The 12,847-nt window shown below is 39.8% G+C and overlaps 1 protein-coding gene across 1 annotated transcript in view; it reads left to right on the top strand.

Annotated features, from left to right (window-relative positions):
* Nucleotides 1-1,631: 1,631 nt before the first annotated feature.
* The window catches only part of LOC143136310 (uncharacterized), a 103,693-nt gene continuing 92,477 nt past the window's right edge, over nucleotides 1,632-12,847 (top strand). Inside the window, exons 1-2 of the mRNA XM_076296964.1 lie at nucleotides 1,632-1,742; nucleotides 5,499-7,001. Of these exons, the coding sequence (XP_076153079.1) occupies nucleotides 1,637-1,742; nucleotides 5,499-7,001 (1,609 nt within the window). The 5' untranslated portion in view covers nucleotides 1,632-1,636. The remainder of the gene's footprint in view (nucleotides 1,743-5,498; nucleotides 7,002-12,847) is intronic.

The following is a 12,847-nucleotide window of genomic DNA, read 5'->3' on the forward strand; positions in this document are numbered from 1 at the left end:
CAACCCTAATACTTAGCCAATAAAACTCATATACTTGGCCTCTTAAACCTCACATTTTACATTTACATTTTACAAATAGAATAAAGGTCTGCACTCAAGGCCGGCACATGAACATGGGGACTTGCAGACATGTTTCAGGTTTGACTCAATCAAGCTTGTAAATAGAATAAAGGCCTAAACTCAGGGCCGGCGGGCATGGCTGGCGACCGGCAAAATTGAATAGAATCTACTGAACTGAATAGGGCAACACACAAAGCAAGTGGAACGAATAGAATCTACTGAAGTGAATAGGGCAACACACAAAGCAAGTGGAACGAATAGAATCTACTGAAGTGAATAGGGCAAAATGGAATGAATAGAATCTACTGAAGTGAATAGGGCAAAATGGAATGAATAGAATCTACTGAAGTGAATAGGGCAAAATGGAATAGAATCTACTGAAGTGAATAGAATCTACTGAAGTGAATAGAATCTACTGAAGTGAACAGGGCAACACACAAAGCAAGTGGAACGAATAGAATCTACTGAAGTGAATAGGGCAAAATGGAATAGAATCTACTGAAGTGAATAGAATCTACTGAAGTGAACAGGGCAACACACAAAGCAAGTGGAACGACGGGGTGACCGCTACCGTCGCATCGCTCTAATCGGCTCATTTCTATTTTTCAGGGTGATTTTGATGAGAATAGAAAACAGCTGTCTAGTCAGTGCATGTCCAATGTCCACTGAATCAATGGGTGATCGCGTCGCCAGTAGTTTGTGTAGTAAAGCAATTCATATTATTCAACTGTCACGTTCGACTATCGCATAGCCAGCCGTGTGAGACAGCCTTAAAAGAATAAAAAAGAAAAAGAGTGGAAATAGACCTCTGAAGTTCGCCTACAAAAAAGAACCAAAATGGCTATCTTTGCTCATATAAGGAGATCCGGTTGATAATTGAAGCTAAGTACCTATGGCAAGTTGCATTGCATGTTAGCTCTGGGGTAGCAAAAATCTAAGTGTACCGCCTTCACGTCCTGGAGATCACAGTATCCACTCGAAGGCAGACGACAAAAGTGTGTTCAGGAAAACGTCTGCATTTCAGACTTTTTCATCCCCGCGAGAGTTTAACAGGTGCGATAATTCAAAATCCCCATGTTATTTTCCCATAGGAAAAATCGCCAGATACCGGATGTCAAAGATGGCAGCTTTTTTGTAGGCGAACTTCAGAGGTCTATTGCTAGAAAGTTTAGGTGTGAAAGTGTCACTCAAGTGCAGTTTATGCTCCAACAAACTCCAGCATAGAATTTATGCTCCAACATTTGCGCTGTAGTCCAATTCAAAACTGACCCATCCCCTAGCAAGCAGAAGCAGTGTGGAAAGTATCCTACTCACTCCAGTAGGAGGAGTCAAAAACAAAGGAACATACTCTAGCATAGAATGCACTGTGGAATGTACGCTTCGTCATTTGCACTGTAGTCCGAATCCAAAATTGACAGTACCAACTTAATGTTTCTCTAATATAAGATTAATAAAATTTTTCTTATGGGTGACACTCCAAGCATGTACTCCAGCATACAATTTACGCTCCAACATTTGTACTGTAGTCCAATTCAAAACTGACCTGTCCCCTACAGACCCCATGTCTCTGGCCCAGATGAAGAGAGTAGCAGTGGTGCTGGTGGACTGCTGTAGACCACAAGGCCAGCGAGGGACGAACAAGCAGACGCAGACCAATGGAGATGCAGAACAGCCCAAGACCAGTAAGAAACTAGAAACATGCACAGACACACACACACAGGCTTGGGAATCGGTTCCAGGTTCCGGTTTGGAACTGGCTCCGAAACGTTCCGATTCATCGGAATCGTACACGTCCACTTGTTAACGATTCACCTAATGATTCCAAATGTTCCATTCCGTCCATTTCCACCTCACGGCACAACGTCACAGTATGCAAAATTTAAAGCATTCAACTTCTGTATTGATATTGCACACTTGGTATTCATCCTCTAAAACCACTTTAAATTAGACATTCAAAGCCAACCACTCTCAAAGCCATCCTATAAGTGTTCAGCAAATGGTACAGGAATTTTTATATAAATATTAGGGGTGACACGGTTCGCTTGTCTCGGTTCGGGGCATGTGTGCATCGTACGGTTTTGACGGTTCATGGTGTAATGTAGCCTCATGCCCATATATGACCTCAGACAGTTTTTTTCCCTTTTGCGTGAAAGCGGAGGTGTTGAGTGCTGCGGGTCACGTGTAAGTTAGAAATGGTAAGTAGGAGAGATAACGAAGATTCTTTTAGTTTGTGCATGATTACATGATATAACTATACTAATACTGTAGCCTAAATGGTGGATAATTAAGCTATTCATCATATGCTGAAGTATGATATTTCTGAAGTGTTAAAGATTAAAATGGTCAATAAAATGGTCTGGCCATTAAATAGCCGTGCAAGATATAAAGGAGCAAAACATAACAGTGCAACAATGTTGACAAAAAATGCTAATCTACTTACATAAATAGCACATAAATAAAATTACTGTAAAATTAAAAGTACTGAAGAAACATGATACAATCAAAGGAACATAAATTCAAAGGCATTGAGGTCAAATAAATATTTACAAAAACTATTTACAAAAAACTTTCAGGTTCTGATCTGTGTGCCATGCATTATAGCAGTCCCTACTCACCATAAAGCATGTGGCACATCAAACAATTGGTCTTCTGGTGGCAGTGGACACATCGACCCCTGTGCTGTCCTGGGTGAAGTGCACAGGCATGTGTGTTGCACCAGGACTAGCAGGATGGGGAGCTCGAGGAGTGACTGCAGGGGGAGATCCTGCAGCTCCAGCACCAGGGCCTCACAGAGTCGGCCAACTCCTTGTGAAGGATGAACAGGTTTTTACGCAGAAAATTTGTTAGTCAAGGTGGTAGGGTGGGGTTTGCCATAATGGGGGGTGGGGGGCTTGTGCGATAGACCAGTGTTTTTCAACCTATTTTGTGCCACGGCACACTTTTGACACTTAAAATGTCCCACGGCACACTAACATCCTGTGTGAAGAAAAAAATAAACATACCATAGCCTAAAATTTTAAATAATACACAGATATGACCTTATTATGGCTTCTATGCAAGACCTGCTCAATAAAACAAGCGCCCTCTATTTCATTTGTAGGTGACTATATCTAATTTAATTGTTGTTATGAACTGGATATGTGATGATTCTGTGAATACTGGATATGGGGCCCCTGTTGTACAATGCCTGCATACCACAAATAGTGCAATCATACAATCAATGAGAGCATGTGGTTATAAATTTGTTGATGCAACAGTTGCTTTTCTGCACCAGTGAATTTTCTGCGTCACACTAGTGTGCCCCGGCACAGTGGTTGAAAAACACTGCGATAGACTAAAGACTCTGTACTACATTTAACAATTATTTAGAAAATTATGTATAACAATTATTTATCAAAAGAACTGTTGCAATGTGCAATTTTAACATTTTTACAACATAACAACTAAAGCAAGAACAGTGAATTCATGTGTGCAATTTTAACAAACACCAAAGTGCAAAAGGGAGTGCAAAATAACATTTTCAAAATATGGCTGAGCTGACATCTAGCATTGCTACAGGCTATCCTCCTTGGTTTTAAAAAGAACAATTCAAGGGCCCTTTGGTAATTGCACTCTTTTACAAGTGCGGATCATTTATGCTTATTTTCCTGCAGGCTGTCAGACTGTTGCCCTGCAGCCTGTTCCGCAAGTCTGTCTTGATCTAATGCAGGGGTATCCATATTACGCGAGTTTCGGCGGTTTCATGGCCTCAACGTTGAACATACGAAACAGTGATACCTCGTCTCCAGTTTTGTCAATCGTTACTTTAAATCCATATTTAACATTTAATCGTCACTGTATTTTCTTTCTCGTTTCCACTATGTTTCCTCCGAAGTTGTAGCTTTGTCTGAAGAGCATGCAGAAGAATCCTGTCCATCTGTCCTGACATCTGTTACTTTCCTTAGGCTACTAAAATAGCAATCCATGCTGGTACTGATTCTTCACCTTAGTTAGAAACGTTAGTTAACAGCTCCACTCCTTCAAATTTCACGAAACTATTAAGCTTCTTTTCAACGAAACATAACGTGAACTCCATCCGAGCTGGTCTATTTCGCGCAGACTGTAGCCTAACTTATGTATGTGACGTTGGGGACGCAAAACACAGCATTAGCAAAGCACAGGATATACCTGTTATGTAGGCCTACAAAGCTAACATATCCTGTGTCAGTTTGAATATCATCTCCTCTATAGTATTTTAGATATTTTCAATAAGTTCAGTATTCACACCAATGCGCAACAATTCTGGAAATGGTTTGGAAAAGTTAATGATGGAAAAAAGTTATTAATCGTGAAATTACGCAGGCTGGAATGCATGTCACGGACCACCTGCAATGACGCCGCGGACCACCTGTTGAAAACCCCTGATCTAATGTATACACGGAGAGTGAATGAAGTTTAGATTATTTTATACTTTTGTGCAAGATTTACAATTTTGAAATAGAATGTTTGGCGAACTATGATAGATATATATAGCGCGATGACATTCAACCACCAGTTGCCGCTGTTCGGACGCATCACACGATTCGGAGGCATATCACATATAGGCCTACTGTACCTGTAAATCCTCAAATTATGACTGGGATAATATGCCTACCAATAGCCTATGGCTATCAGTCCATGAGCACTAAAATACATTGTTTCGATTTAAGGTGAGACATTACAGGTCAATGAAATTAAAGAGCTCTTAATATTTTATATTGTTGGTTGGTTTAATACTGTAAAAGTCGTTGTCCTAATGGGTCTCAATACGTCGCTCTTAAGCTACCAGTCGCTTGCTGACACTTCATGTACAGATGTCTGTTATACACTGCGTTCCAAATTATTATGTAAATTCAATTTTTCTCAGATTTTCCTAAATAGTTGATGCAAATGACAGTCAGTATAATTTTCAAGTCATTAACCGTTAGAGTATAATTCAAATTTTATTGAACAAACCTCCCAATGATAACACTATTGTTTTCAAAAATAAAAAAACTCAAAATGCACTGTTCCAAATTATTATGGAGTCTAATCCAAGATGGCCGCCACCATATGACGTCATAATATGCAAATTAGATATAAACATTTAATCCCTACATAAATTTTGGGTCATCCTTAATATTTCTCTAATTTACAGAAAGTCTCTCTATCTCTTATCACTTTTAAGATATAGCCTTTTGAAATGAAGATGTCAAAATCGAACGTTTCGAAAAAAAACCTCTGGCGCCTAAAGGGTTAAGTGACAAACATGCACATAACATCTCATAACAAAAAAATGAATAATAAAAAAAACAATGCTGTCATTTTAACACTTGTCCTCTGCTCTTGACTTCGTGTATTTGTGGCTGTTTTGGAAAAAAAAATCATAGCTGTAGAAAGAGAAAGATAGGCAATTTTGTAATACTGTTCTCATATTACAGGACTTGGTCAAAGGATTGCACATGGAAAGAATTCCAAGAGGGGGTCAGATTCCAAACCACATCAGATAACAACTACTGGAAAAAAAACACATCAGTGTTCTCAGTGTGGAAAGGCCTTTGGCTCTTTGTCACATCTCATGAGACATCAGAGGATGCATACTGGGGAAAAGCCATATCATTGTTCAGAGTGCGGAAAGACTTATGCTCGGTTGTTTAATATGAAGACACATCAGATGATTCATACTGGGGAAAAGCCATATTCATGTACTACATGTGGGAAGGGATTCAGAACCAGCACCGTTCTCACTCTCCATCAGAGAACACATTCTGGAGAAAAGCCATATCACTGCACCGAGTGCGGGAAGACTTTTAGTCAGGTGACTCAGCTTAAAGCACACCAGAGGGTCCATACTGGGGAAAGGGAAAAGCCATATATGTGTGCTATATGTGGGAAGTCATTTGGTCAAAAGGGTTCTCTCAAGATACATCAGCAGATTCATAGTGGGAGAAAACCGTATCACTGTCTTCATTGTGGAAAGTACTATAGAAAGAAGTTTAATCTAAAGAAACATAGGTGCATTCATACTGGGGGAAATTTGCATCATTGTTCAGAGTGTGGAAAGACTTATACTCAGGCAGGTCATCTCAAAAGTCACCAGATGGTCCATACAGGGGAAAAGCCATATCTGTGCACTACATGTGAGAAGACTTTCAAAACCAGGTCGGAGCTCGATGTCCATAAGAGAGTACATTCTGGAGAAAAGCCATATCACTGCTCAGAGTGTGGAAAGGCTTTTCGTCAGATCGCTTCTCTTAAAATACATCAGACGATCCATACTGGGGAAATGCCATACCTGTGTACTACATGTGGGAAGAGATTCAAACTCAGTACAACGCTAGCACTCCATAAGAGAAGTCATTCTGGAGAAAAGCCATATCAGTGTTCAGATTGTGGACATATGTTTGCTTATGCGTCTAATCTCAAAAGACACCTGGCAATCCATACTGGGGAAAAGCTGCATCCGTGTACTACATGTGGGAAGAGTTTCACGAGGCACACAGGGCTTATTTCCCATATGAGAACACATTCTGGAGAAAAGCCATATCCGTGTTCAAAGTGTGAAAAGGTGTTTACTTACTTGTCTGGTCTGAAGTCACACCAGAATATCCATACTGGGGAGCTGAATAAGTGTTCAGATTGTGGAAAGACTTTTACTACAGTGGCTCATCTGAAGAAACACCAAAAGATCCATACTGGGGAAAAGCCATATGAGTGTACTACATGTGGGAAGAGATTCAGGGAATTGAGTTGTCTTAAGAAACACCAGATGATCCATACTGGGGAAAAGCCACATCAGTGTTCTACATGTGGGAAGAGTTTCATAACCAAAGGAAAGCTCACTATCCATAAAAGAACGCATACGGGAGAAAAGCCATATCAGTGTACAGACTGTGGTAAGACTTTTGCTGAGGGAAGTAATCTCAAGAGACACCAGAGGATGCATACTGAGGAGCGGCCATAGCATTCAGTGTGGGAAATACTTTTCTCAATATTCGCTTTACTGCCTGCTGGTAGTTGCTCAACTTTGTTTATTCAATATCCTAGTGTTGTCACAATACCAAAATTGTTGTTTTGATACCGATACCAAGTCAGGAATTCCCATTTTGATACTTTTCCCATACTCCCATAGCGATGGTTCGGAGTAATTTCATCCTAGGGTCCTTTGCACTAACTATGCTCTTTACTCATAAAACGAGGCATTGAAAAGTTTGTAAGTACACCAGGTGTTTATTTAAATAACACTTGCCAGATGGATGCTACTATACCGCTGTGTCGACATTACTTCCGTGATTTGGGAAAAGCCCCTAAAAGTCCTGGCAGGAAGCATGCATAAGGATGTAGATCCAGGAATGCACTAATATTTTGTTCATAGTACCAGTTTGCAACAATTATTAGTTAACACTAAGTTGTAAACACTTCGGGAAAAAAAAATATTAAAAACTGGGATATACCAAAAAACGTTGATGAAATCGCTTCCTGCCAGGACTTTTATCAAATTCAAAATGAACATATATTTTCCATGATATAGATAACATCTGATATGTTGTCTGTGTCCTTTTTGCAACTAAATATGAGTTTAAGAAATTTGCAGATTATTGCATTCTGTTTTTAGTCACATTTTACACAACATCCCAACTTGTTCTGTTTTGGGGTTGATTGAATGGACATTATTGTGTATTATTTTTTCATCCTTCATTTCCATTGCTTATTTTATTAGGCTATTGATTGAACTGACATTGTTGTTTATTATGGCTATTCTCCTTATTATAGTTTGACCAACATTCTAATCTGTTCCCTGTTATATTTTAAATATTATGTTGTTTTTGTATTTGTGTGTCGCTTTGGACAAAGGTGTCTGCAAAATATCATAACCATAACATATCTGTATTTATTCAGTTTTTCTGTAACATTCTGTTAATACACTGCATATCTATATTGTTCTTGCTACTATTATAATGGTTAACATGATCAAATTTGTGACTTTGTGAGTTTTATTTTAGCATGGGTTTCGTCCGTAAAAGAGACTTGCATGTAACTTCATAGCATGCGATTAAAATCCTTAAATTCATGGACGTGTCTTGGTTTTATTTTTGAGTCAAAAGAGTCACTTTTAACAACCACCAGTCTTTGATAAGATGTGAAATATCCGCTGGAAATGTGTTTCTTTCTATTACACCTGCCAGGGAATCTGTGTCATGTGGGTAAGCTGATGCTAAGCAGGTAAAACACGTTTAAATGGGTATAGCCTACATTTAAAACAATTTATTAGCCAAAAATGATGCCACATGTCTACATTCAATGCTATTTAATGGCAGCCTTACATTGTACGATTTTGGTCGGACAGAAATCATGGGAGTTGTACTGGAATCGCGGCGCGCTCCCGTCAACTAGATTGTTAAGTGTAAGGTGCCAATTTTAGCGGTTTTAAGTCAGTCGCAGTCAGTCTTTTTCTAGTTTTGCCGTTACGACAATATCAAACATGTTTGATATTATCGCAAGTCTTTTTACTCGTGGCTCATGCAAATAGCGATGTGAACAATATAAACACCAAGAGTGACCGCTCTCCAACACCAAACAGGATGGGGCAAAGTAGGCGCAAGGGACCTCATGAATATGATAAATTGTTATTTTGTTTTTTATGCATCATTAGTCGGCTCTTCCACGTGACAGAACAACTCTATATCGGTTAGGGATGTCACGCATGAAACAATGCTGCAGAAACACGAAAATGACTGAGTTTCATAGGCTATCATTTCAGTTCCTGTTCATATCTATTGCACGATGGGTAATAATTTAAAGGAATCTAGTTGCAGTCTTACTCGATTACTTGTCTTTAGATGTGAGAGGTTCTGAGACTAGTCTTTCAAAGATCTTTTCCAAATCTTTCCAAAGTCTGTCAGTGTAAGGAGGGCTTGTCACTTCAAGAGCTTGTTTAGATCTAATGACACTGCAAAAAATTAAGCCCAACCCCACCCAAGCCTTTGCACGTTGTGCACAAGCCCGGCCCGACACGTTATCACAGGAGGCTAATATATGAAGGTATATTGGGTGCAAAAGTGGCGAGCACGTTTAACTGCAGATTTTGCATGTGCACACTAAAGTCGTAAATGTGTAACAGTAAAGTTGAAGTTGTACATATTTTTTTATATCTTGTTAACACAAAATAGGGGCTACGGGTTCACAAATCCTTTTTACAGGTACACAAATCCTATCCTGTGAGTCACAACTTTCAAGAGTCATGCACTCGACACTTTTGCTCCAAACGTTGCAGCGCAGTTGGTGCGAAACACATTTGCACATCCGTGTTTCATAATCTGAGAACATGCACAACATTCGTGCATTTGTAAACCCAAATGTGAACTAATGCATCCGAAGTTGTGCATCTGTGAAATAATTTCTCATTAATAAAATTCTACAGATCGCTTTGATTTTCTTGCACGACTACAAGTCAATTGTGCTCGAATCTGCTTCTACGAGTGACGAGTGACTTTTGCTCCTGGCTAGGTGATATAATAGGAGCAAAAAGATTTGTATGTGTGCACGTCGAGCGAATCGATCGAGAAAACAAGGCGGCCGGATCTGGATCCTGGATCGCGCTCAGACTACCATTGCCTGCTCAAAAAGTAAGTAACCTCAGCATGTTTCCTTATCAATGAAGGACACACGATTTATAGTTTTTCTTTGCACAAAGCGAGGAAAAAATATTTGTTGCGGTGTGTTCGAAAATTGAACGATTGTGTCAGATTATGTGTCCTAACGATTTTGGACGGGCAGTGTTATATTTCTGTAGGCCTACTTCTAAACTAGTTATTTATCTAGCGATAGCTATCTAGCTTGATCTGGCACTGGAGGATTTAGCAAGCAGGTAAGCTAAGCTAAACATAGCTGTCATGATAATGTAAACCAACAAACAAGATAACTTTCTTCATATTATTATCATGTTACTTACCTTATGAGCAGGCAATGGTAGTCTGAGCGCGATCCTGGATCCAGATCCGGCCGCCTTGTTTTCTCGATCGATTCGCTCGACGTGCACACATACAAATCTTTTTGCTCCTATTATATCACCTAGCCAGGAGCAAAAGTCACTCGTCACTCGTAAAAGCAGATTCGAGCACTTGTATCAATTGACTTGTAGTCGTGCAAGAAAATCAAAGCGATCTGTAGAATTTTATTAATGAGAAATTATTTCACAGATGCACAACTTCGGATGCATTAGTTCACATTTGGGTTTACAAATGCACGAATGTGCATGTTCTCAGATTATGAAACACGGATGTGCAAATGTGTTTCGCACCAACTGCGCTGCAACGTTTGGAGCAAAAGTGTCGAGTGCATGACTCTTGAAAGTTGTGACTCACAGGATAGGATTTGTGTACCTGTAAAAAGGATTTGTGAACCCGTAGCCCCTATTTTGTGTTAACAAGATATAAAAAAATATGTACAACTTCAACTTTACTGTTACACATTTACGACTTTAGTGTGCACATGCAAAATCTGCAGTTAAATGTGCTCGCCACTTTTGCACCCAATATACCTTCATACTAATAGACCTCTGAAGTTCGCCTACAAAAAAGCAGCCATCTTTGACATCCGGTATCTGGAGATTTTTCCTATGGGAAAATAACATGGGGATTTTGAATTATCGCATCTTTTAAACTCTCGCGTGGATAAAAATATCTAAAATGCAGACTTTTTCCTGAACACACTTTTGTCCTCTGCCTTCGAGAGGATGCTTTGATCTCTGGTACGTGAAGGCGGCACACTTAGATTTTTGCTACCCCAGAGCTTACTTTCAATGCAACTTGCCATAGGTAGTTAGCTTCAATTAACAACCGGATCTCCTTATATGGGCAAAGATGGCCGTTTTGGTTCTTTTTTGTAGGCGAACTTCAGAGGTCTATGGAGAAACAGCTGTAGGGAAATGTCTTAGTTTATAAAAATACACATGCTCGTGTAAACGGGGTTTCAGAGGTCTATGATGAAACAGCTGTAGGGAAATGTCTTCGTTTATAAAAATACACATGCTCGTGTAAACGGGGTCTCAGAGGTCTATGGAGAAACAGCTGTCTCTGATTGACAGGTGTCTGATTGTTGGCAAGCAGGGACGGGGCTAATGGTTCACTATGGGGATGATGACAGTGTTTTTATTTAGTCCACTTCATAATGTGCTTATTAGGCATTTTGTTTTCTTTCATGTCGATTTAAGATTGCTTGTGTAGGCTATACGGGTTGAAAATGTTTAATTTCCCTATTTTTAAAATCGGCTAGTCAGACACATTTCATTTGAAAAAAGCTAACAACTAAGTGCAACTACAGCTCTATTAATACATCAGAAGGGCACTGACAGTTTTTAAATTAGACTTAAAATGGGCACTGAAAGTTTTTAAATTAGACTTAAAATGGGCAAGGGTTGAGGACTTAGTGTGGGGTGGAAGGGGATTCCATAAGTTTGGGCCAGCAACAGAGAAGGCCCGTCACCTTTGGTTTTGAGACGTGTGCGGGGGACAGATAAGAGTTGTTTTGAAGATGACCGGGTCGACCTAAGGGTGGAGTGTGGGAAAGGATTTCAGCAATGTAGGGGGGGTGCATAAGCCATTAATAGGTTTAAAAACAAAAAGTAAAATCTTAACATCAATTCTAAATTTAAGAAGAAGCCAGTGCAGCTGAGCCAGGACTGGCGTGATGTGCTGCTCTCTTTTTAGTACCAGTAAGCAATCTGGCTGCTGCATTCTGGACCATCTGAAATGTATGAATGTTGGATTGAGTCAGACCTTGCATGCAAGATAAAACAATACAATAAAAACACAGCTAAAAAAGTGAAAGTGATGTTGTGATGAATAAATACATTTAAAAAGACTAAACGATAGAGAGAGGGAAGACAGTTCAATGCACATGGAATAATTATTGCACTGGTTGTAGATATTGCACAAATAACTGCAGCTGCTATGTCAGCGGCCCATGGGAGTGTTCTAAAGGGAAGAAGCTGTTCTTCAGTGTGTTCGTTCTGTTGTTTTATGGTTCTGTATCTCTTCAGTCTGTTCGTTCTGTTGTTTTATGGCTCTGTATCTCTTCAGTCTGTTCGTTCTGTTGTTTTATGACTGTATCTCTTTCTTCAGTCTGTTCGTTCTGTTGTTTTATGGCTCTGTATCTCTTTCTTCAGTCTGTTCGTTCTGTTGTTTTATGGCTCTGTATCTCTTTCTTCAGTCTGTTCGTTCTGTTGTTTTATGGCTCTGTATCTCTTTCTTCAGTCTGTTCATTCTGTTGTTTTATGGTTCTGTACCTCTTTCCAGAGGGCAGCAGGGTGAGCAGGTGGAGGAAGGAAATTAATTATTAATTATACATGACTGTAACAAGATAATAATAATTAAATATAAAATACATAAGCCCTCCTACATCTGGGGAAAGGTGTACATAGTAAGTGCAACTCAGGTGTGTCAGGTTGTGTTGGGAGAGGGGGAGCTCTAAGAAGAGTTTGAGCAGCTGTGCCAGTTAATAGTTATTGGAGGAATGTAGAGACCAAGGCATCAGACTAGGGAGGAGTTGTGAGCTTTTCACAGCAAATCTGCCACAAGGACGTGATGATGGAGGAAGTTCTTTTGGGAGTTTGACTTGTTTTACTGGGATATGATCAGTTCATATAACTTCAGCTAACCCCCACCTGCAGTCTCCTACCCCCATCACCAATCAGTTCACAACTCCACCCCCACCTGCAGTCTCCTACCCCCATCACCAATCAGTTCACACCTCCACCCCACCTGCAGTCTCCTACCCCCATCACCAATCA

Source organism: Alosa pseudoharengus, unplaced genomic scaffold, assembly GCF_046254945.1.
Source record: "Alosa pseudoharengus isolate Yale_2024_CS ecotype anadromous, Long Island Sound unplaced genomic scaffold, YU_APseudo_1.1 YU_APseudo_1.1_scf_1, whole genome shotgun sequence".
In the NCBI taxonomy this organism is placed as follows: Eukaryota; Metazoa; Chordata; class Actinopteri; order Clupeiformes; family Clupeidae; genus Alosa; species Alosa pseudoharengus.